Source organism: Lissotriton helveticus, chromosome 3_1, assembly GCF_964261635.1.
Source record: "Lissotriton helveticus chromosome 3_1, aLisHel1.1, whole genome shotgun sequence".
Lineage (NCBI taxonomy): Eukaryota > Metazoa > Chordata > Amphibia > Caudata > Salamandridae > Lissotriton > Lissotriton helveticus.
The window spans coordinates 122,564,525-122,588,439 of record NC_136061.1 but is presented as its reverse complement, the minus strand read 5'-3'; the positions used below and the strand labels follow the sequence as shown (position 1 = coordinate 122,588,439).

The window sequence follows — 23,915 nt, the reverse complement described above, 5'->3', positions numbered from 1 at the left end:
GATGCAGCTGTGCCCTGTTGAGCTCTCTTCCCACTGCGCACTGGATTCAGCTGTGCACTGTTGAGCTCTCTCCCCACCACGCACTGGATGCAGCTGTGCACTGTTGAACTCTCTTCCCACCGCGCACTATATCCAGCTGTGCACTGTTGAGCTCTCTCCCCACCGCGCACTGGATCCAGCTGTGCACTGTTTTTTGGATACCTATCCTGCACTGGACCCAGCTGTGCACTGTTGAGCTCTTTCCCTATCATGCACTGGACCCAGCTGTGCCTTGTTGAGCTCTCTCCTCGCTGTGCACTGTACCCAGCTTTGCACTATTGATGTAGATTCCCATTGTGCAAGGAATCCAGCTGTTCACTGTTAATTTGATCCCTCTCACACACTAGATCCTACTGGCCACTTCTGGTTTGACTACTCATCTCCACCGGATCCAGCTGTGCAGTTTTGTTGTTTGGAGCCCCACCCCCACGGGATCCTGCTGTGCATCACTGTTGATCTGGATACCATTCGTGCACCCGATCCAGTCTTGTGCTGGTGGTTTAGTTTCCCACTGCGCTCTGGATTCAAAAGTGCACCTCTCCCTGGATCACTTTCCTGCACTGGATTCAGCTGTGCACTTCTGGGTGAATTCTCCTGACAGCGCTGGATCTACTTGTGCGCTACTTCTTGGATAGCTTGTCCTGCAGTTGATTTAGGCGTGCACTGCTTGAATCCACGTGTTTGCTCTGGATCTCCTGGGTGGATTGCCCTGTCTGTGCTGGGTCCAGTTGTTCACTGCTTTGTGGATCTCCTTCCTGTAATTGATTTATCTGTGCACTGCTAACTGGAAACATCAGGCTGCACTGGGGCCAGCGTGGCATTGCTGTTTGCTGCCCACCCTGAGTTGCAGCCATCGGCTCATCGCTGCTTGGATTCGATCCAGCCGTGGACTGATGTTTTGGGTCCACTTGTCTGCATTGGATGCAGTCTGATCTCTCCAGCTCGATTTGATTCCTGGCTGGTGGGCTCCTCTCCCACGTGGGGGCTTCATCCGCTCAACCCCACCTGTAGCGGCCTCTACCCCACCAGTGACGGGACCCCGCACATGCCCCCGGGGCCGGCTCGGATGAAGCTCCGAGAGGCGACAGCGCTCAATCAGCATGGGCACCAAGCAGACCAAGGGGTGCCAGGCCAGCGGGGTCGAGAGCCCGCCGCACCACCTCGGTTCCCGCAAAAGGGGCCCCGCCAAGGACCGCGGGGACTTCTTTGCTTCCTTGATGGCAAAGTCAAGTGATAAGTTTGGAAAGTCTGGGCCGGGGAGCCTTCCTCCTTATCACAGGCGCATCGGCATGATTCAGGACATGATGGTGCTGGTGCGGCAAGGGCGGCACGACGAGGCGACCGAGCTCCTCCGGCACCTGAGGCAGGTGAGTGCTGGGTACCTGCTGTGGCGTAGTTTGAGGAAATTGAGCATGGTCGACTCTGGTAAACTCGACGCTGAGCAGTGTCGACTCTGGTAAACTCGAGGCTGAGCATTGTCCACTCTGGTAAACTCAAGGCTGAGCATTGTATACTCTGGTAAGCTCAAGACTGAGCATGGTCCACTCTGGTAAACTCGAGGCTAAGCATGGTCCACTCTGGTAAAGGCTGAGTAGTGCCCTCTCTGGTAAACTCAAGACTGATCATTGTCTACTCTGATAAACTCAAGGCTGAGCAGTGTCGACTCTGGTAAACTCGAGGCTAAGCATGGTCCACTCTGGTAAAGGCTGAGTAGTGCCCTCTCTGGTAAACTCAAGACTGATCATTGTCTACTCTGATAAACTCAAGGCTGAGCAGTGTCGACTCTGGTAAACTCGAGGCTGAGCATTGTCCTCTCTGGTAAACTCAGGGCTGAGCATTGTCCACTCTGGTAAACTCGAGGCTGAGCATTGTCCACTCTGGTAAACTCAAGGCTGAGCATTGTCCACTCTGGTAAACTCGAGGCTGAGCATTGTCCTCTCTGGTAAACTCAGGGCTGAGCATTGTCCACTCTGGTAAACTCGAGGCTGAGCATTGTCCTCTCTGGTAAACTCAGGGCTGAGCATTGTCCACTCTGGTAAACTCGAGGCTGAGCATTGTCCACTCTGGTAAACTCGAGGCTGAGTAGTGTCCACTCTGGTAAACTCGAGGCTGAGCATTGTCCACTCTAGTAAACTCTAGGCTGAGCATTGTCCACTCTGGTAAACTTGAGGCTGAGCAGTGTCCACTCTGGTAAACTCGTGGCTGAGCATTGTATACTCTGGTAAGCTCAAGACTGAGCATTGTCCACTCTGGTAAACTCTAGGCTGAGCATTGTCCACTCTGGTAAACTCGTGGCTGAGCATTGTATACTCTGGTAAGCTCAAGACTGAGCATTGTCCACTCTGGTAAACTCTAGGCTGAGCAGTGTCGACTCTGGTAAACTCGAGGCTGAGCATTGTCCACTCTGGTAAACTCGAGGCTGAGCAGTGTCGACTCTGGTAAACTCTAGGCTGAGCATTGTCCACTCTGGTAAACTCGAGGCTGAGCAGTGTCGACTCTGGTAAACTCGAGGCTGAGCATTGTCCACTCTGGTAAACTTGAGGCTGAGCATTGTCCACTCTGGTAAACTCAAGGCTGAGCATTGTCCACTCTGGTAAGCTCAAGGCTGAGCATTGTCCACTCTGGTAAACTCGAGGCTGAGCATTGTCCACTCTGGTAAACTCTAGGCTGAGCATTGTCCACTCTGGTAAACTCGAGGCTGAGCATTGTCCACTCTGGTAAACTCTAGGCTGAGCATTGTCCACTCTGGTAAGCTCAAGGCTGAGCATTGTCCACTCTGGTAAACTCGAGGCTTAGCATTGTCCACTTTGGTAAACTCGAGGCTGAGCATTGTCCACTCTGGTAAACTTCAAGCACAGCATTGTTCACACTGGTAAACCCAAAGCACAGCTTTGTCCACACTGGTAAATTCCAAGCACAGCATTGTCCACACTGGTAAACTTCAAGCACAGCATTGTCCACACTGGTAAACTTCAAGCACAGCATTGTTCACACTGGTAAACTCCAAGCACAGCATTGTCCACACTGGTAAACTTCAAGCACAGCATTGTTCACACTGGTAAACTCCAAGCACAGCATTGTTCACACTGGTAAACCCAAAGCACAGCTTTGTCCACACTGGTAAATTCCAAGCACAGCATTGTCCACACTGGTAAACTTCAAGCACAGCATTGTCCACACTGGTAAACTTCAAGCACAGCATTGTTCACACTGGTAAACTCCAAGCACAGCATTGTCCACACTGGTAAACTTCAAGCACAGCATTGTTCACACTGGTAAACTCCAAGCACAGCAGTGTCCACATTGGTAAACTCCAAGCACAGCATTGTTCACACTGGGGAAATCCAAGCACAGCATTGTTCACACTGTTAAACTTCAAGCACGCATTGTCTAAACTGGTAAACTTCAAGCACAGCTTTGTTCACACTGAGGAAATCCAAGCACAGCATTGTTCACACTGGTAAACTTCAAGCACAGCATTGTCCACATCTGTAAACTTTAAGCACAGCATTGTTCACACTGGTAAACTCCAAGCACAGCATTGTCCACACTGGTAAACTCCAAGCACAGCATTGTTCACACTGGGGAAATCCAAGCACAGCATTGTTCACACTGTTAAACTTCAAGCACGCATTGTCTACACTGGTAAACTTCAAGCACAGCTTTGTTCACACTGGGGAAATCCAAGCACAGCATTGTTCACACTGGTAAACTTCAAGCACAACATTGTCCACATCGGTAAACTTCAAGCACAGCATTGTTCACATTGGTAAACTTCAAGCACAGCATTGTCCACATCGGTAAACTTCAAGCACAGCATTGTTCACACTGGTAAACTTCAAGCACAGCATTGTCCACATCGGTGAACTTCAAGCACAGCATTGTTCACACTGGTAAACTCCAAGCACAGCATTGTCCACACTGGTAAACTTCAAGCACAGCATTTTCCACATCGGTAAACTTCAAGCACAGCATTGTTCACACTGGTAAACTTCAAGCACAGCATTGTCACCATCGGTAAACTTCAAGCACAGCATTGTTCACACTGTTAAACTTCAAGCACGCATTGTCTACACTGGTAAACTTCAAGCACAGCTTTGTTCACAGTGGTAAACTTCAAGCACAGCATTGTCCACAGTGGTAAACTTCAAGCACACATTGTCTACACTGGTAAACTCCAAGCACAGCATTGTTCACACTGGTAAACTTCAAGCACAGCATTGTCCACATCGGTAAACTTCAAGCACAGCATTGTTCACACTGGTAAACTTCAAGCACAGCATTGTCCACATCGGTAAACTTCAAGCACAGCATTGTTCACACTGTTAAACTTCAAGCACGCATTGTCTACACTGGTAAACTCCAAGCACAGCATTGTCCACACTGGTAAACTTCAAGCACAGCATTGTCCACACTGGTAAACTTCAAGCACAGCATTGTCCACCCTGGTAAACTCCAAGCACAGCATTGTCCACACTGGTAAACTTCAAGCACAGCATTGTTCACACTGGTTAAACTTCAAGCACAGCATTGTTCACACTGGTAAACTTCAAGCACAGCATTGTCCACACTGGTAAACTCCAAGCACAGCATTGTCCACACTGGTAAACTTCAAGCACAGCATTGTTCACACTGGTTAAACTTCAAGCACAGCATTGTTCACACTGGCAAACTTCAAGCACAGCATTGTCCACACTGGTAAACTCCAAGCACAGCATTGTCCACACTGGTAAACTTCAAGCACAGCATTGTTCACACTGGTTAAACTTCAAGCACAGCATTGTTCACATTGGTAAACTTCAAGCACAGCATTGTCCACATCGGTAAACTCCAAGCACAGCATTGTCCACACTGGTAAACTTCAAGCACAGCATTGTCCACACTGGTAAACTTCAAGCACAGCATTGTCCACACTGGTAAACTTCAAGCACAGCATTGTCCACACTGGGGAACTCTTAGCTGAGAATGGCTCACTCTAGAAAACTCTGGGTTATGCATGGTCCGCTCAGGGAAGCGAAAGACAAGGCGGAGTACTGGAAACGTGGCAGAGCGAGGACACAGCCCCGGGCCTGGCGCGGACAACGCCAGGGGACTCTGGGTTGCGCATGAAACGTCAGGGTGGGGGGAGGGGGGGCAGAACCCTGGGTTTGGACACCGGAACCTCCGGGCGTCATGGGGAACGGAGCGACGGAGGTGGGCATGTGAATCTGAGAGGCGAGTGTGGGCACCTCAGGTGGGCATGAGACCCTCAGGGGTGAATATAGAAAACTCACAGGTCGGCATGGGAACCCAGGGACGCTGTGTTGCAGTATTTCTCATTAGCCCGCAATGCCACCCCGAGGTCGCTGTAGGCGCTTGTCGCGACAGGAACGCCTCCAGTCACTGTCGCACAGTTTTGGCCGCATGGACAGCTGTAAGCGATGATCTGTTTGCTCACAATTGTCACTTTTACCTCATGTAACTTAACGTCTGCTTTTGTAATCTGTTCACGTGTAATTTTCTCCTCATGTATCAGTTTTGTTCCTATTGTAAAGCGCTCTGACGCCTTCGGGTAAAGTCCGCGCTATATAAAAACGCATAAATAAACAAATAAAATTAAATCTGTGGACAGGAGCGTTCAGAGATGAATTTGTGCCGCCGACGACGCCTAGAAGCTCCGCCGGGGGGCTGCAGGCGGCAGTGTTGAGCAGCTCATGTTCGGCCTTCGAGAGTTTTGTTTATACAGCTCGGGGTGGTTTTCGAGGTGTCCTCTCATTCCACCTGGGCCTGGCAGTCCTACCACGTCTCCCAGATAATGCACTGAAAGTTTGCGACTATCTTATCACTTGTGGGTGGCTTCCCCGGATCTCCTAGTGAGACAGTAATATTGCTCCTCTTCTTATCACTTCCGCTTCACGCCTCGTTCTTCCGCCTGTCTCTGCCTTTACTGTCTTTTTAGCTCTGTCTTGCAGGCTATTTACTCCCCTGCCCCTGTCACTGTTTTCCCAACGTCCTCTTCCTTTCGCCTTCACCAGTTTCTACTTCTCATTTGCTTTCGGTCAAAATGTGAAAATGCAAAACGTTCCAAAGTGCCGGCGTCCACTTCCCGTAAGCACCAGCACAAATTAAGCACTACCCTCACACCTTCTTTTTTAATTTCCGTAAACTTTGAATTTGACCAATCCTGAGTCACCCCGGTTGCTCTGTAACATTGTCCCAATATTATCATATTTGGGTGGCATTCCTGTCTATACTAGTGGGGCAGTGACTTTACTCCTCATTTCATTTATTGTGAGTGACATTCACAGATCCCCTGGCGGGACAGTAATGTGTTCCTTATCATTTGAGGACTTCATTCACATTTCCCCTGGCCGGACAGCAGCTTGCTCCTTATCTTATCATTTGTGAACGCCATTCACAGATCTCCTGGCGGGCCTGTAACTTGCTCCTTATCTCATCATCATTTATGGGCGCCAATCACGGATCTCCTATTGGAACAGCAATTTGCTCCTTATTTTATCATTTGTGGATGCTATTTCATTTATTGTACTTGACATTTATTGTACTTGACATTCCCAGACCTCCTGGTGGGACATTAACCTGCTCCTTATCTTATCGTGTGCGAGTGACATTCACAGATCTCCTGGTGAGACGCTCCCAGATACGTAGTTTAACAGTTCCACCGGTCCTTACCTCCCCCCCCTCCCCCCTCCCCGAGGCTTGCCGCCAGAGATCTCCCGTGGGGGGCATTGGTACTGTGCAAGCCTCCACCCCACACGGCTTCATCACCAACTATCTGATGAGTGGCCGAACTCACCAGTGAACGAATGCTCACAATAACCAATTCTCAAAGTCCGTGAAACATTCGAGTTGTCTTTTTTAAAGCGATTTTGCTCTGTATTGAGGTATTTTGCTCCTCCCTTTGCGCCCTGCTCTTGTTCTGCATCGGGCAGTGTGCGCCTAGTCGTTTCGTGGGCGCCTGTGCCAATCTGGGGTAGGGTTCTTGTCAAACGTCTTTTGAAGGTGACCCTCTTCCACTCACTGCTAAGGGCTCTGGGTCCCAAGACACGACAGAGATGATGCAAGCCTCCACGCTGTGTGTCTGGCTGTGGTTACTGTGCCAGGAACTGTGTCACTGACACACATTAGTGGGTTTAAAAACCCATTGTTCTCGGAAGTGTTGCCACACGTGAGTTATTTCCCATAATTCACAGAAATTACACAATCTCCATTAAATTCTGATTTTACTTCTCACCAGCTAATTAGTCCACAGACATGGAATGAAAACATCAAAACACGTCACCCAGTCTGATCACTGCCCTTTGTCTACGTGATGGAATCAAATTACCACCATTGTAAAGTGTGTGTGAGGGTGGATGGGGAGAGAGCCTGGAGCGCTGTACACTCAGCAGAACTGTATATAAGGTTTACACTTGGCGCGTTTTACACTCAGCGAATCGGTATATAAGGTTTACACCTGGAGGAGCGTACACTCAGTAGATCTCTATATAAGAGTTACGCCTTGAGTGTATTACACTTAGTACATCAGTATATAAGGTTTACCCCTGGAGCGTATGAGACTCAAAGGGTGTGTATTTAAGGTTTATGCCTGGAGCGTATTACACTCGGCAGGTCTGTATATAAAGTTTACGCCTGGAGCGTATTACACTCAGCAGGTCTGTATATAAAGTTTACGCCTGGAATGTATTACACTCAGCAGGTCTGTATATAAAGTTTACGCCTGAAGCGTATTACACGCAGCAGGTCTGTATATAAAGTTTACGCCTGGAGCGTATTACACTCAGCGGGTCTGTATATAAAATTTACGACTGGAGCGTATTACACTCAGCGGGTCTGTATATAAAGTTTACAACTGGAGCGTATTACACTCAGCGGGTCTGTATATAAAGTTTAAGCCTGGAGCATATTACAGTCAGCGGGTCTGTATATAAGGCTTATGCTTGGAGCATATTACAGTCAGCGGGTCTGTATATAAGGTGTACCCCTGGAGCGTATTAGGCTCACTGGGTCTGTATATAAGGTTTACGCCTACAGCGTATTACTCTCTACGTCTGTATATAAGGTTTACGATTAGAGCGGATTACTTTTTTTTATTCTTGAAGAACGTAGCCAGGGCCCTCTCTGCCCCGCCTGGGTGCATATGGTTTTCGTTCTTTGTTACTACTCAGTCGAGCATCCTCACCCCAGGCAGGCCTGTACAGGAAAAAATAATCAGACCCATTCCAGAGTGCAAACGGATTCTTGATGCACGTGCAGGCTTTGAAAGAGTAAGCCTGGCCTACATTGACTCTTTGCAGGACACTCTGTGTTGAAACAGGCTATAATGTTCAAAGCAGCGCTTTACACTACTGGTGCCAGCTTTCAGGCACTAACCAATACAAGTGGATGTCCTTCTGCAGCAGGTGTGCCTCTCTGAGATAGGCTGGTATGGAGGTCACCATGAATCTAGGTCTGAACGTTTTTCTTTGTACAACATTATCAGTGCGCAGGTCATTGATTCACTAAAAGCAAAATGGAAATATAGATATATATATATATTCCTTTACTTAGCAAGCAAGTAGTCTGCTAACGATATAAGAGGCACACTCGGAGTCAGGATGTAAAGCTGAAACTGCTTTATTCGGTGCTTTTAGTCCCTCTCCCCTCCAGCTCGACAGACACGTTTCGCCTTCGCGGCTTTATCAATGTCGATTAACCTACAGCGTTACAACGATTTTAAACCCAACCTTCAATTCCATAGCCATGGAAACAAATGATGGACATAATTTCTACCAACTATACATTTGTAAGGTGGCGGCCATCTTATAATGGGTACAAAATATAATAGTTTCAATAACAATTTGAAAGTGCAAGTGCTCAAACAATATTGATACAAAATTTAACTGAGAAATCGAATTTTACGATTAATATAAATTCATTAAAAACAGGTGTCTTAATTGTGAAATGGCAACTAAATAATAAGCCATCTCCATTACCTGTATTGTCTTCCAAAATCTCGGCAGATGACACAACTGATAAGGTGAAAAGTTCAGAAATCAAAGAACATTATAACCCATTATCGTTATGTATATCCAACTGCGGAGATGACAGAATTGAGCCCTGTATGGGCAAGAAGCTCTCAACACTATACTTAAGCATATGTCCAGCTTAAAATGCTAGCCTAGATAACAATGATTTCATGTAAGGTAGAAAAAGTATATGGAACCATTCAGAGGAGTAAGAAAGCAAGTGTACATATCAATTATATAGTAAACATTCTTTCATATATATCATTTTGACTATGAGCACTTACATTTCTTTCTTCACATTATCATGCCAGATGGATATTTGAACAACACAGTACTGAGAGTGTGATCTAATCCAGGTGTGCCCAAAGCTCTTCATCATTATTGAGTCCAGCCGGGCTCATGCTTTGGAGTTCTATGATGTATCGAGACTCTTTGGCTCTAAGTTTTTTCAGTCTGTCTCCCCCTCTTTCATGTTTGTCTACCCCATCGATACAATAGAATTGCAATAGATCCCTATTGCTTTGATGATATAACTCAAAGTGTCTAGCGACGGGGTAGGTCGGGTCTTTATTAGAGATCGCGCGCATATGTTCCAGTATGCGCTTTTTGGTAGGATTTTTGGTACTACCAATATATCTCTTATTGCAGGGACAGATGAGGCAATAGACTGTGTATTCAGAATTACAATTGTAAAACTTATTGATCGTTCTCATAGGCCTACAGTCTCCTGGACCACCCTCAAAATTTGTGACTTTCTTACTAAATTTACATGCCTTGCATTTTTTGCAAGGAAAAAAGCCATTAATTCCCAGTTTGTTTTTAGTGGCTGTGGATTTAGTAAAATGACTGTGTATAAGATGATCGCCAATAGATAAACATCTTTTATATGTGATCGAGGGACGTTCTGGGATGTGCTTTTTCAAGACAGTATCGGTTTGGAGAATATGCCAATTCTTTTTAAAGATTTGGACAATTTGTGCTGATTTCTCATTGTATGTGGTAATCATACGTACAGTATTATCTTCAGGTTTGTTTTTGTTTTTACTTTTTGAAGATAATAAAGTTCTTCTGTCAATTTGCTGTACTTTGAGTTCGGCATTTTGTAAATGTCCTTTCTTATAACCCCTGTCTTTGAAACGTTGTAATGCCTGTTTTTTCGCACTGTCATAGCTCTTATCGGTGGAGCAATTGCGCTTCAGGCGCAAAAGCTCACCATACGGTATACTTTTGATAAGGCTAATCGGGTGATGGCTGTCTGCATGCAGTATAGCATTACCTGCAGTAGGTTTCCTAAAAAGGCAGGTGGCTAAGACATTATTCTCAATGAAGACCTGGAGGTCCAGATAATTGACTGTGCTATCACTGATGTTTCCTGTGAACCTTAGATTCAGTTCATTATTATTCAGAGTGGCAACATACTCCTCAGCAGAGGACCTATCGCCTCTCCAAATAATAAATAGGTCGTCAATATATCGTGTCCAAAGTACGATACTATCAAGCCAATGGTCGTTATCATCTCCTCAGGCCACGTGCTTCTCCCACCAGCCTACGAAAAGATTCGCGTCGCTGGGGGCGAAGCACGTGCCCATCGCTGTACCCCGGTTTTGTAGGTACAGTTGTCCATCAAAGACAAAAATATTGTTGTTAAGACAATAGGATACCATCTGTAAAAGCATGTTATTATGTTGTGCGAATTTAGGATGTTTCTGGCCCAAAAACCACCTAATAGCATTCAGACCATCAGAATGACAGATGCAGGTGTATAAACTTGTGATGTCTAGTGTTATCAATAGCAGATTTTCTTCCCAACAAATACCCTCCACATGTTTCAAGAAATCCTGTGTGTCCTGTATATAAGATGTTAGGTTCTTGACAAAGGGAGATAAAAAGGAGTCCACATATATTGCAGTGTTCTCTAGAAGACTGTTATTTGAAGCAACTATAGGTCTTCCTGGTGGATTACTATAGTGTTTATGGATTTTGGGCAAGTGGTAAAATGTAGGCAGTGTCGGTTCTTCACAGAGCAAGAAAAGGTACTCATCATGGTTTAACATGCCCTCTTCTTTCCATTGTCCTAATAATTGATGATATTGTAGGATGCTTGCCACATATATGTTACGTTGGATTTTAGTGTAACATAAAAAAAAAAGAGATATAGATATATATCTATATATAAAGTCCAAAGAGCACCTCTGTGGGGTATCCCTCGTCTCGTGGGGGTGGCGCGCTGCCGGTGAGGTAACCGGTAACCATATGAATCCAAAACGGCGTGCCAGGCGCGCACTCAGGTACTATAAATCCACACCAAACAGCAGGTAGTGAAATAAAGTAGGGTTTATTCACGCCATAAGCCCTACGTGACGCGTTTCGCACTCCATGAGTGCTTGTTCACACAAAGTGCTCAGAAAGTTTTTCGTATTTACCGTGTGTTAACAATTAACATAGACAGAGGACTCACATGTGATATTTAGTGGGCGCCATCTTATAATAGGTTTACACTTGTACAACATAACGAATATGATGTTATATACTTAGTGAACATTTCATCAGAAAGCCCTGAATGCTGGGCGGCCCCATATGAAATACTGGACATTAATCCGAAAATATCGGAAAAATGAATTAAGTGAATTACGTAATCATGTTAATGTCACATTGAAAAACAATGAAGGCTCAGGAGTTAAATATGGTAAACTCATAATTACTGAGTATATGTCCCAGATAGTCCTATCTGACAACGTGCCACAGTACTAAAATACATAGGTGCCGTCTTCCAATCCGAAGCGGGGCACTTGGCACGTGATCATATCCTGAAGGTTACTATGGAGACGTATTGAGCTATGTCATTCCTGCGTGTATACACATATCGGTGTATATATAGTCGCTACCCCCTGGTTAGTGGGTGGGTGTATAGCATACAAATATTAACACAAATAATAAACAAAATAATTGCATATCCCCTGGTTAGTGGAGGAATTCACAGTGACAAAACAAGAGTCCAGTAGACAATGTCTTATAATCTATGCACGGTCTCAAGGTGAGCAATAAGTGAAGGGTCAACCACGGAACAACCCCGTTCCACAATCCATAAATAAAGTGCACCAAATGTGAATATAAGAGACATACTTCGTCTGGAGGAAGGAGAAGACCAGAGTTGAAAAGCTCTGTTGCTTATTCTGTATGTTTTAGCGTCCCTGAGTTGTCTCAACGCTTCCCCTATATACATTTCTTTGGGTAGGATGACAATATTGCCTCCTTTATCCGCTGGACGGATGATAATACTGTCATCTTCAGCTAAATCTGTCATGGCTGATTTTTCTGCCGATGTCAGATTGTGTGTGAAAGTTTTCATTTTCTTATGCCAATTCTGGCTTCTATATTTCAGGAGTTCCTTCCCAACCATATCTTGGAAGGTATCTATATTATCATGATATAGTTTAGGGGTAAATGTAGAACGGGGTTTGAAATTAGTTCTGGTGCTATTATCATGTTGTATCTCGAGAACTTCTAGGATACGTTTTGCTTCCAGACTAATGTCATGTTCGTCCATACCTTCATTAATTTCTTCCAAAGCCAACAAATTGTCCATATCCCCAATGATCAAGTTATCTTGTGTTTCTCTAGTGTCATTGGTACCAATATTCCTGCTTCTAGATGGCTTCAGTACATGCCATTTTTTAAGCTTCAATTTACTCTGATCCCTGCAGGTTGAAACAGTAGGACTGTAGCACAGGCTTGTGATTACAGCAACCAAGTACTTTTCAACTCTGGTCTTCTCCTTCCTCCAGACGAAGTATGTCTCTTATATTCACATTTGGTGCACTTTATTTATGGATTGTGGAACGGGGTTGTTCCGTGGTTGACCCTTCACTTATTGCTCACCTTGAGACCGTGCATAGATTATAAGACATTGTCTACTGGACTCTTGTTTTGTCACTGTGAATTCCTCCACTAACCAGGGGATATGCAATTATTTTGTTTATTATTTGTGTTAATATTTGTATGCTATACACCCACCCACTAACCAGGGGGTAGCGACTATATATACACCGATATGTGTATACACGCAGGAATGACATAGCTCAATACGTCTCCATAGTAACCTTCAGGATATGATCACGTGCCAAGTGCCCCGCTTCGGATTGGAAGACGGCACCTATGTATTTTAGTACTGTGGCACGTTGTCAGATAGGACTATCTGGGACATATACTCAGTAATTATGAGTTTACCATATTTAACTCCTGAGCCTTCATTGTTTTTCAATGTGACATTAACATGATTACGTAATTCACTTAATTTATTTTTCCGATATTTTCGGATTAATGTCCAGTATTTCATATGGGGCCGCCCAGTATTCAGGGCTTTCTGATGAAATGTTCACTAAGTATATAACATCATATTCGTTATGTTGTACAAGTGTAAACCTATTATAAGATGGCGCCCACTAAATATCACATGTGAGTCCTCTGTCTATGTTAATTGTTAACACACGGTAAATACGAAAAACTTTCTGAGCACTTTGTGTGAACAAGCACTCATGGAGTGCGAAACGCGTCACGTAGGGCTTATGGCGTGAATAAACCCTACTTTATTTGACTACCTGCTGTTTGGTGTGGATTTATAGTACCTGAGTGCGCGCCTGGCACGCCGTTTTGGATTCATATGGTTACCGGTTACCTCACCGGCAGCGCGCCACCCCCACGAGACGAGGGATACCACACAGAGGTGCTCTTTGGACTTTATAAAACGGAGGGTATCTACGCAGTCCCCAGAACCACAGAAAGAACCCCTTGCATGCAATCGGTAAGGGTGAAGTAGTACGATACTCCCGGAGCCTGGACTTACGTCTCCTATGTGGTAACAGGAATATAGCCCTGCCAGTATCCTTACCGGGTATTTCGACATTGACAGTGGCACAATACGCAAGGACGAGAAATCATTCCGAGTGAGGACTTGGGGGAACTCCGACTGTACGGAGTGGTACAGTTTCCACATTAACTCAGCAGAGTTGTCAAGGGATTGGAGCACCAATCCCGCGTTCCAAATGGAGGAAGAAAAGGAGAGAAGGGAAGCGGCACTCTCATTGTTTGCCAGAGCGCCAGGCAAAGGCGCCTCTGCAACAACATCGACAATGACGAACAAACCAATTATGGATTTATTGAGAAAATATGAAAAACTTCATAAACATGAAGTGTCCAAATGGTGGGAAGCTACCTCCTTGGAGGATTATCTGGAGAAGAACATGGTGCCAAGAGGCCTGCGCATTTACATAACCCCGTCTTATGAATCTCGTGACCCCCAAATGATGGATGATTGGGCAGCTAACTCAGCACAGAGCTCCAAAGTGATGATGCAAATCCTTGTCAAATATGCCTGGGCCGACAGAACGAAGATTAAAAAAGAAATAGAGGAGATTGCAGCAGAGCTCAACAAACATCAAGAGCAAGCGATCATCGTTGAGTACATTGGCGAGATGAAGAAAAGACTCAAAATCCTAGAAGACGACATCAAGAAAAGAAAACAATATAAACTCCATAGAGACTGTGGAGACTATGAATCGGGGCGAATACTAACACACGCGAAAAAATATGATCATCTCTACAACGAGATGCAACGGGAAGACCAAACCAATGGAACCGGCAATGAAGAACTTGATGACGAGGACGAATATACAAGCGCTTCTCTGACGGAGAACTCAGATTCTGTGGATAGTACCTCCAGCTCACGTAGCGGAATGGCGGCAGAAGGCACAACAATGAAGACAAAGCCCAATTTTTTAGAAATGTATCGGCTCATGAATCAGAGCCGACAAGCAACCAGGGCATCTGCACGTCTTCAGGCGAAAAACCAACAAACTCCGTCGCCCACAAGAGGAAGACCAAGAGGTACCGGGACAAGAAGAGGAAGAAATTTAAACAGAGGAGGAAACAGAGCAAGAGGCCAAGTGGGAAACAAAAAGGGCCAAAACAAGAAGTACTGAATATGGATGAAGACCAGGTAAATCGCACTATTATTAATCTTTCTTCTAGAGACATTAGTATGAAAGATAAACGTACCCTCTGTCTAGGCCTCTCATTCTGTCCCGCAGTGCCGATGAATTATGTGAACAGTAAAATTGACCTATTCAAGTTCTGTCGCAAATTGAAGCTTAAAAAATGGCATGTACTGAAGCCATCTAGAAGCAGGAATATTGGTACCAATGACACTAGAGAAACACAAGATAACTTGATCATTGGGGATATGGACAATTTGTTGGCTTTGGAAGAAATTAATGAAGGTATGGACGAACATGACATTAGTCTGGAAGCAAAACGTATCCTAGAAGTTCTCGAGATACAACATGATAATAGCACCAGAACTAATTTCAAACCCCGTTCTACATTTACCCCTAAACTATATCATGATAATATAGATACCTTCCAAGATATGGTTGGGAAGGAACTCCTGAAATATAGAAGCCAGAATTGGCATAAGAAAATGAAAACTTTCACACACAATCTGACATCGGCAGAAAAATCAGCCATGACAGATTTAGCTGAAGATGACAGTATTATCATCCGTCCAGCGGATAAAGGAGGCAATAGTGTCATCCTACCCAAAGAAATGTATATAGGGGAAGCGTTGAGACAACTCAGGGACGCTAAAACATACAGAATAAGCAACAGAGCAGAATACAACGCCAGTATCACTACAATCTGGGACAAATTGTCTGACTGGAAAGACAAGGGCTGGATCGAATGGGAGGAATACTGTTACTTAAAACGTGACTATCCAATCCTTCCTATTTTATATCTACTGCCAAAAGTACACAAGTGCAAAGATAATCCCCCTGGCAGACCCATCATTTCATCAAGAGGGAGCGTACTTGAGAACATCTCCAGGTACGTGGACTATTTCCTACAGGAATATGTCAGAAACCTTCCGACTTATGTGCGTGACACCAAAGATTTCCTTGATAAAATCAAAGACATAACATGGGGAAGGGATCTTCTGTTAATAACACTTGATGTCAGTGCACTATATACCTCTATCGAACATAATCAGGGTATAGAGGCATGTGCTAAATTCCTGAAAACACGCAACATCAAATTTTTGGGACACACGACTATGATTTTAGACATGATGAGATACTGTCTAGTCAACAACTATTTTTTGTTCCATGATGATATCTATGTCCAACTGCATGGCACGGCGATGGGCACTTGTTTTGCCCCAAGCTTTGCCAATCTATTCATGGGGGCATGGGAAGATGACATCAGAAACAGACCGGACCTACAAGAAGATTTTCGTAATGTCTCTATGTGGCGAAGATACATAGATGACATTTTTGTGATCTGGAAGGGCAGTAAAAATTCAGCCAATGATTTCATCTCCAAACTAAATATGAACAACAATAATATCATACTCACAAGCAACATCAGTGACAAGGAAATTGAATACTTGGACATTAAGGTGAAAGTCCAAGATAACAAACTTACTACAGTACTATTTCGGAAGGAAACAGCAGGAAACACCTTACTGCACGCCTTGAGTAGCCATCCTGAACCCCTAAAATGGAGCATCCCCTATGGGGAGCTACTCAGGGCCAAACGTAACTGCAGCACTATCGCAGACTATGCCAAAGAAGAAAAAATCATGGTCCAACGGTTCACCGACAGAGGTTACCCTAAATGGGTTATCAAAAAAGCTATTGAGAAAGTCAAGTTAGTAGAACGAGTGAACTTACTAACTACTGAAAGTAAAGATGAAACGATGCAAGATGAAAACAGGGTCACCCGCATCATTCTTGACTATAATGGCAATCAAAAACAAATAAAGAAAAGCATCATAAAAAATTGGGACATCCTCAAAAATGATCCCATCATAGGAAAAACCATACCAACAAGACCTAGCATAACTTACCGCAGGGGACGCAGTCTCAGTGACTTACTAGTCCATAATGTTATCAGTGACATTGTACCACGTGGGGTAGATCTCCCTGGCTTCTTTCCATGTGGCCATTGCAAAGCATGCACAAATAGCCACATGGTAAAGGAATATTGGAATCCAAGTACCAACAAATTGGAAACCATAAAACAATTTCTAACATGCACTACCACTTTTGTGGTATATGTATTAGTATGCCCGTGCGGATTAAAGTATGTGGGAAGTACGACGAAAATGGCAAAACTACGCATACTGGAACATACCAGAGCCATTACCAACAGAGATAAACAGTACCCCATTGCTAGGCATTTTGAAAGCCATCATTACTCTAATGCCAAACTTCTTAAATACTTTGTTATCGAACAGGTAATGCTTTCCACCAGGGGAGGTAATCGTGCTCTAAGACTGAGACAACGAGAGTCGAGACATATCATCGGTCTCTGTACACGTTTCCCGAATGGACATAATCTTGATGAGGAATACAATGTGCATTTACAGCAAGAATGATCATGAATGTATTGTATGTATATCTTTCATGTTGAATGACATCTCATTTATGCTTACTCTCAGCCTAACTGAGCCCCTTTACTCTGATCCCTGCAGGTTGAAACAGTAGGACTGTAGCACAGGCTTGTGATTACAGCAACCAAGTACTTTTCAACTCTGGTCTTCTCCTTCCTCCAGACGAAGTATGTCTCTTATATTCACATTTGGTGCACTTTATTTATGGATTGTGGAACGGGGTTGTTCCGTGGTTGACCCTTCACTTATTGCTCACCTTGAGACCGTGCATAGATTATAAGACATTGTCTACTGGACTCTTGTTTTGTCACTGTGAATTCCTCCACTAACCAGGGGATATGCAATTATTTTGTTTATTATTTGTGTTAATATTTGTATGCTATACACCCACCCACTAACCAGGGGGTAGCGACTATATATACACCGATATGTGTATACACGCAGGAATGACATAGCTCAATACGTCTCCATAGTAACCTTCAGGATATGATCACGTGCCAAGTGCCCCGCTTCGGATTGGAAGACGGCACCTATGTATTTTAGTACTGTGGCACGTTGTCAGATAGGACTATCTGGGACATATACTCAGTAATTATGAGTTTACCATATTTAACTCCTGAGCCTTCATTGTTTTTCAATGTGACATTAACATGATTACGTAATTCACTTAATTTATTTTTCCGATATTTTCGGATTAATGTCCAGTATTTCATATGGGGCCGCCCAGTATTCAGGGCTTTCTGATGAAATGTTCACTAAGTATATAACATCATATTCGTTATGTTGTACAAGTGTAAACCTATTATAAGATGGCGCCCACTAAATATCACATGTGAGTCCTCTGTCTATGTTAATTGTTAACACACGGTAAATACGAAAAACTTTCTGAGCACTTTGTGTGAACAAGCACTCATGGAGTGCGAAACGCGTCACGTAGGGCTTATGGCGTGAATAAACCCTACTTTATTTGACTACCTGCTGTTTGGTGTGGATTTATAGTACCTGAGTGCGCACCTGGCACGCCGTTTTGGATTCATATATCTATATATATATATATATATATATATATATATAGATATATATCTATATCTATATCTATATATATAGATATAGATATAGATATATATCTATATATATATATATATATACATATATATTCCACCCAGCCCTGCTCGCTGACACATTTTCATAATTTTTGACGAATTAACCATATTTACAAATTCGGTTCCCCCTTTGCATTCTGGTACTTGTAGTGCTGACGTTACATTGGGATAAATAGAAATACAGGTGTCATCCCCCACTTGAAGAGCGTCTCGTGCATGGTCCGGGAGATTAAGGAAACAAGCATTTGTAACACAATAGGTCTCGCAATTGTGGGATTTTGAGCTATTGGCATTGGAAATGGCAATACCTTTTATAATGTTAAAAGGCATTTTCATTTACAGTACTAAAAGGTCAGAGTTTGGCAAAAGCGAGACCTATTGTATTGCAGAGTGCGGTGTCCCTGAAGTGGACACCACGCTCGCCATTAAAGTGAAAAAAAAATGTAAACAGCGTGCTGTGTCCCTGAAGCGGTCGCTGTGCTCACCATTAAAGTAAAAAAATAACTAGCAAAAATCACAAGGTTTTCTGGAATTCGTAGGTTAGATTTTCGAAGTCCTCAGAAAAGGACTCTTAAACCACGCCCACTTCGTGGGACGTAGGCCGAGCCCTAAAAACTAAAATTAAACAGAGTGTGATGTCCCGTAAGTGGGCGCAGCGCTCAGCCTTCAAGTTTAACTTAAAAAAAAGCTGAAAGAAAGCGCGGTGGCCCTGAAGCAGACAGCACGTTCAGCTTAAAAGTATTAAAAACAATAAGCGTCTGCTATTGTCTTTCGAGTGCTGTGGGGGTAGGGGTCAGCCACTTTTAAAGTTAGAGCGGCATAGTGCTCCATACAAGAAGTAGCCGCCATTGTCCCCATTATTCAGTAAACAAAATAGCGCTCACCAGACCGTGTAACAAGCCAAGTAGAAGGTCCAGTTGTTATGGGTGGTAGCAAATGCACACAAGGCAGTACTAAGGAGGGACTATCAAGACTAATAACGTATCGGAAACCAGCGTTTATGAAGGACAATGACACAAGCCAATTAAAAATATGTGTGGAGAGTGGGCGGGCTTCAAGTCCGTACTCCAGTAAAGCATGCAGAGCATCCGCTGCCCAGGCTCCACAAATGTAAGGGTTTCCCTTCAAATCCGTCACTTTATTTTTCCTGTTGCATTTTCTTAGCCGGGCTTGTCAGCAGAAGTGGGAGCGGGCAGAAGGGTCATCATTCCCCAGGCCCTGCGTTTTATTCATGGCATACGATTGGGCTGAAAAAAGTATTTATAGATTTTAAAGCCAGGTTGCTGTATTTATTAGTGGCTAGGCAGCTAACAGAGCAGACACCCTCTAGATGGTCCCAGATACTGCTCTGCTGTCTCCTTGCAGGACAACATATAGTTTGGCGTTTGAGATCGCGTTAGTAGTCGCGGCAGACTATTATTTCATCCCCCAAATCATCATAATATACCTACATTGAGGGCCTTTTGGTCAGCGTGTTCCATCTCACCCTCGTGGGGCTTCTGCCCATCACCGGCTTCGGGAATGGTTCAGCCCACTGTACCCGTTGGTTTCCTTCACTATGATTGATTGCAGAAAACCGAGTACATTCTTCACATCAACCTGGAAACAGTTATTTTTTCTCCTCAGTGGTACACCTGGCTCAAAGTGTGCTTTCTAAAATTGATGCATTGCCTTTAAAACAACCACTATTTATTTTATCTGCACTTAGGGCTGCAGTTAGTTAGAGGGCGATTTGTTTTTGTTGTTGTCCATTGTAAAGTTGCTTTTATAAAGTATTTAAGTGGTTTTGCAAAGTTGTAGCTGCCTGTGTTTTGAGTGCTTGGTGTCGTCATATTCGCAAACAATAATAAATTGCATGGCACAAATAAAAGCCTTGTGAAATACATCGCTCATAAAATGGCCTCACCCTTTAATGGTTTTTATATTTCACATTTTTAGTGCCAGTATATGATATCCTTATTAAAGTGGTAGCATGATTTTTCTTTTTCTGATATAAGCTCGAAAAAGTAATAATTTCACCAGCATGGCAATATCTTTTGGCCTTCCCAATGGTTGTTTGAACTTTTAAACAGGTTCTCGTCCTATGAAGGGTCCTGTTTCAGCTTGTTGACCACAGCCCTACAAAACCTATGATTTGGCTACTTTGGGCTTATTCTTCTCTACCCATCATTCCCCAAGTGGAATTCAGCCACGGAAATTCAAACGTGTGTTTCTCTTGCCCGGTTATTCGGTCGGTATGCGCGTTCCTGCTACATATTGGTCAGTGAAGGACATTTGTAAAAATAGTGCATCTGTAGCAGGTGGTAAATGCTTGAGCAGCGAAAAGGAAAAATGCTGCCAGCACTGAGAGCAGCTGTGACCCCCGGCATTCCCCTTGTGACCCCTGACACTGCCTTTGCGACCCCTGACCTCAGAGGTGACAACATCAGTCTCAGAAAGCTGGTCCGTATTGGCGTTAGTTGTGGCTCCACTTTCCTTGTTTTCAGTCAATTGTTTATGAGACTAATAGTGAATAATATAATTTTCACTATTAGTGTAATAAAGAATGGAGTACAGTTAGCGGGAATATGGCTGAGTTAAGTAAAAATACTTTAAAATGTATGTTGTGTGCGTGCTTGTGGTTGAGAGCGTGTGTAAGTGAGAGAGTGTGTGTAAGGATGTACGTTGTTACAACGCATGCTTTTCCCACGCATGCTTTTACAACGCAGGTTTTTCAACGCAAGTCGGTACAACGACTTGCGTTGGGGGGTGCTGGATAGTGAATAGTTTAATTTACTATTCCAACTCCAGTCCCCGTGGATAGTAGGGAAGGTGTTGGATAGTAAATGAAACTATTACCTATCCTAGAGCGCCCCCCCAGCGCAATGCGTTGTAATGACTTGCGTTGAAAAACCTGCGTTGTAAAGGCACTGCGTGGTAAAAGTTGCTTCGTAAAGGATGTTTCCCTGTGTGTAAGCATGTGTGTGAGTGAAAGTTGAGGTCAAATCGTTTGTGATGTCACCACCGCTACCATTGGCATTTTGGTGAATTGACGTTCATGATTCGGGTGGGCACCCCCTCTTTCAAAAAATAAAGAGATAGGGGTAGGTTTAGAATCCTGTAAAAACACTATAAAAAAATACACATGCAAGGAGGCAGGCACGTCCTTATCACAGCCTGCCACGTACACGGTGCTGCTCATGACAGTACTGTAGCGCTTAAAAGACAGAACAGAGGCAGTAGTAACAAAAAATAAGCGGGAAACTCGCTGCACAACAAGCAATGTCACAGAACAGGTGATGGTGAAGGTTGAGTGATGGAATATACTAAAACCAATGACTCCTTTGTCACCTTGAAGGCCAACGCAAAAAACTCAAATTGTGTTATTTCTGTACATGTTTTCTTCCAGCAGGATACTGACAAAAACACACCAGTATGTAATCTATTTTACATATTAAACACGAGATTACATTTAGAAGGTGGGCAGTATTTGCTAGTTAAAAAGCACGAGTAAAGGCAGATAGGGAGGCCATTGCCCTGGTGCAGCTCCTACATTCGGGACACTGTTGAATGCAGAGAGTCCAGGCGTTCAGGAGACGTGTGGCTCGGACCCGGAGCCAACCACCTCAAGAGGCTGAGATCAGCTGTGGCCGGGCCATGGAGCAACTAGAAGGCGCTCCGGGCCATAGGTACGAACACATTTTCTCACAGACACAGAATGGTTAAAATCCTCTGATACATCTGGGTCTTAGTTGTGGCTTCTGCCTGATCTGAAGACAACATGTAAGGTGAAAATGCAGCTTTATATTTACGTTAATATCTGCTAATAAACCAGTCTTTTGCTAAAAGTAATCCCTTTAAAATATTTGTGCTTACAGAGCACAGAGTAACATATTCCCAAAAGTTATCTTCTAGAAAGCCTTGAATAGCCCTCTTGTAAAAGCAGTAACCGTGGGGCACTATGCTTTGCACGTCTTTATTCAAAATCTTGCATTCTTTTCTGCACCACTTAGCAGTCGTGTGGAGGGCGTTTAACACCCTTGGGCCTGATGCATTCAAGTCTGTGCACCTGCGGCGCTTTGCAACTGACGCAATGCACGCAGTGCTTTGTAAGTGATACAAATAACTACAGACATTGTGATCTCTTGCATGATGCAAGAGAAGGGGGGGGGGGAGGAGAGCAAAGGCTGCTCGCAGTGGTATCACCAAATTTCGGGGGCCCCATGCTGAATGTGACGAGGGCCCCCTGAGTCTCCCATTTCTCACAGATATACATCGACAATTGTTCTGAATTGGGGCCCCTAACGGTTTGAGGGGCAATTGAAGGGTTGCCCCTGCCCCTGCACTGCAGGGGCCTGTGTTACTCCCCCTGGCTGCTTCTCCCCTCTTGTGACTCGCGGTGGCATGCATACATGTCTTGCGACCATTTTTGTGTCATTCATTGGCAAACTATAAATTCATAACAATTAATAACTTTGTGCTTGTACACGTGGCTGACAGCAGCCACAGTCAGAGGTCCACGTTGTCCCCATGTGACATTCACAGTTGCGACCCCTGCCCCACTATAGTACACAGGTCGCCAATGCCTGAACACTGCGATGAGAATGCTGGGATAGAGATTTTTTGTCCCATGTAGGATTAAATTCCAGCATTCACAGCAACTCAAAGTGAGTGCCAAACAGGTACCCACCCCATTATTATTATAAATACAAAAGAGTGTTGTGGTTTGGGTACTATCCCTTTAAAGAATGTGAGTGCGGGCGAGGCTCGTCGCAGCCATATGCAAAGAATGGCACTGTGACCTGATTCTTTGTGTATCAGGTCCTAAGTCCCATAAACGTGCTTGTTTTCCTGGTGTGCCAGCAGTGCTGACCCCTCCTAGGAATTGTTTTGTACAAATGTTTACATTAAGACTAATCTCTTAGTACAAAGGTGTTTTGGCATGTCATTGTGGCTTGGCACACATTCTTGAGAACACAGCCAAGCCGCCTGTTCTTCAGAAAACACTTGACAACAGAGCTCTCTAAATAAATCTTAAGAGTCAAAGTGCATCCCTAGGCACTTGTGGCTGATGGTAGCCCCACCACTCTTTCTTCTGGCCAGACTGGGCGTGCACTGACTAATACTGTATGCCTCCCTTCTCACTAGCTACCCTCACGTTTGCACTGACAGAATCTGAAGGTGACCACAGGCGTGTGATGGTTGTGGCTGTTCCACTCCAAGGCTGACCTGGTCTGTATGTTTCGCCTGAAATCTGATGCCATTTGTTGTCTGGAGGTGCATGTTGCAGCATCTCTATGTGATTGTCACCATATTTGTGCCTGTGATCACCACACTGTA

At 44.3% G+C, this 23,915-nt stretch overlaps 1 protein-coding gene across 1 annotated transcript in view; it reads left to right on the top strand.

Annotated features, from left to right (window-relative positions):
* Positions 1-635: 635 nt before the first annotated feature.
* The window catches only part of LRRC75A (leucine rich repeat containing 75A), a 1,113,006-nt gene continuing 1,089,726 nt past the window's right edge, over positions 636-23,915 (top strand). Inside the window, exon 1 of the mRNA XM_078683539.1 lies at positions 636-1,406. Within this exon, the coding sequence (XP_078539665.1) occupies positions 1,140-1,406 (267 nt within the window). The 5' untranslated portion in view covers positions 636-1,139. The remainder of the gene's footprint in view (positions 1,407-23,915) is intronic.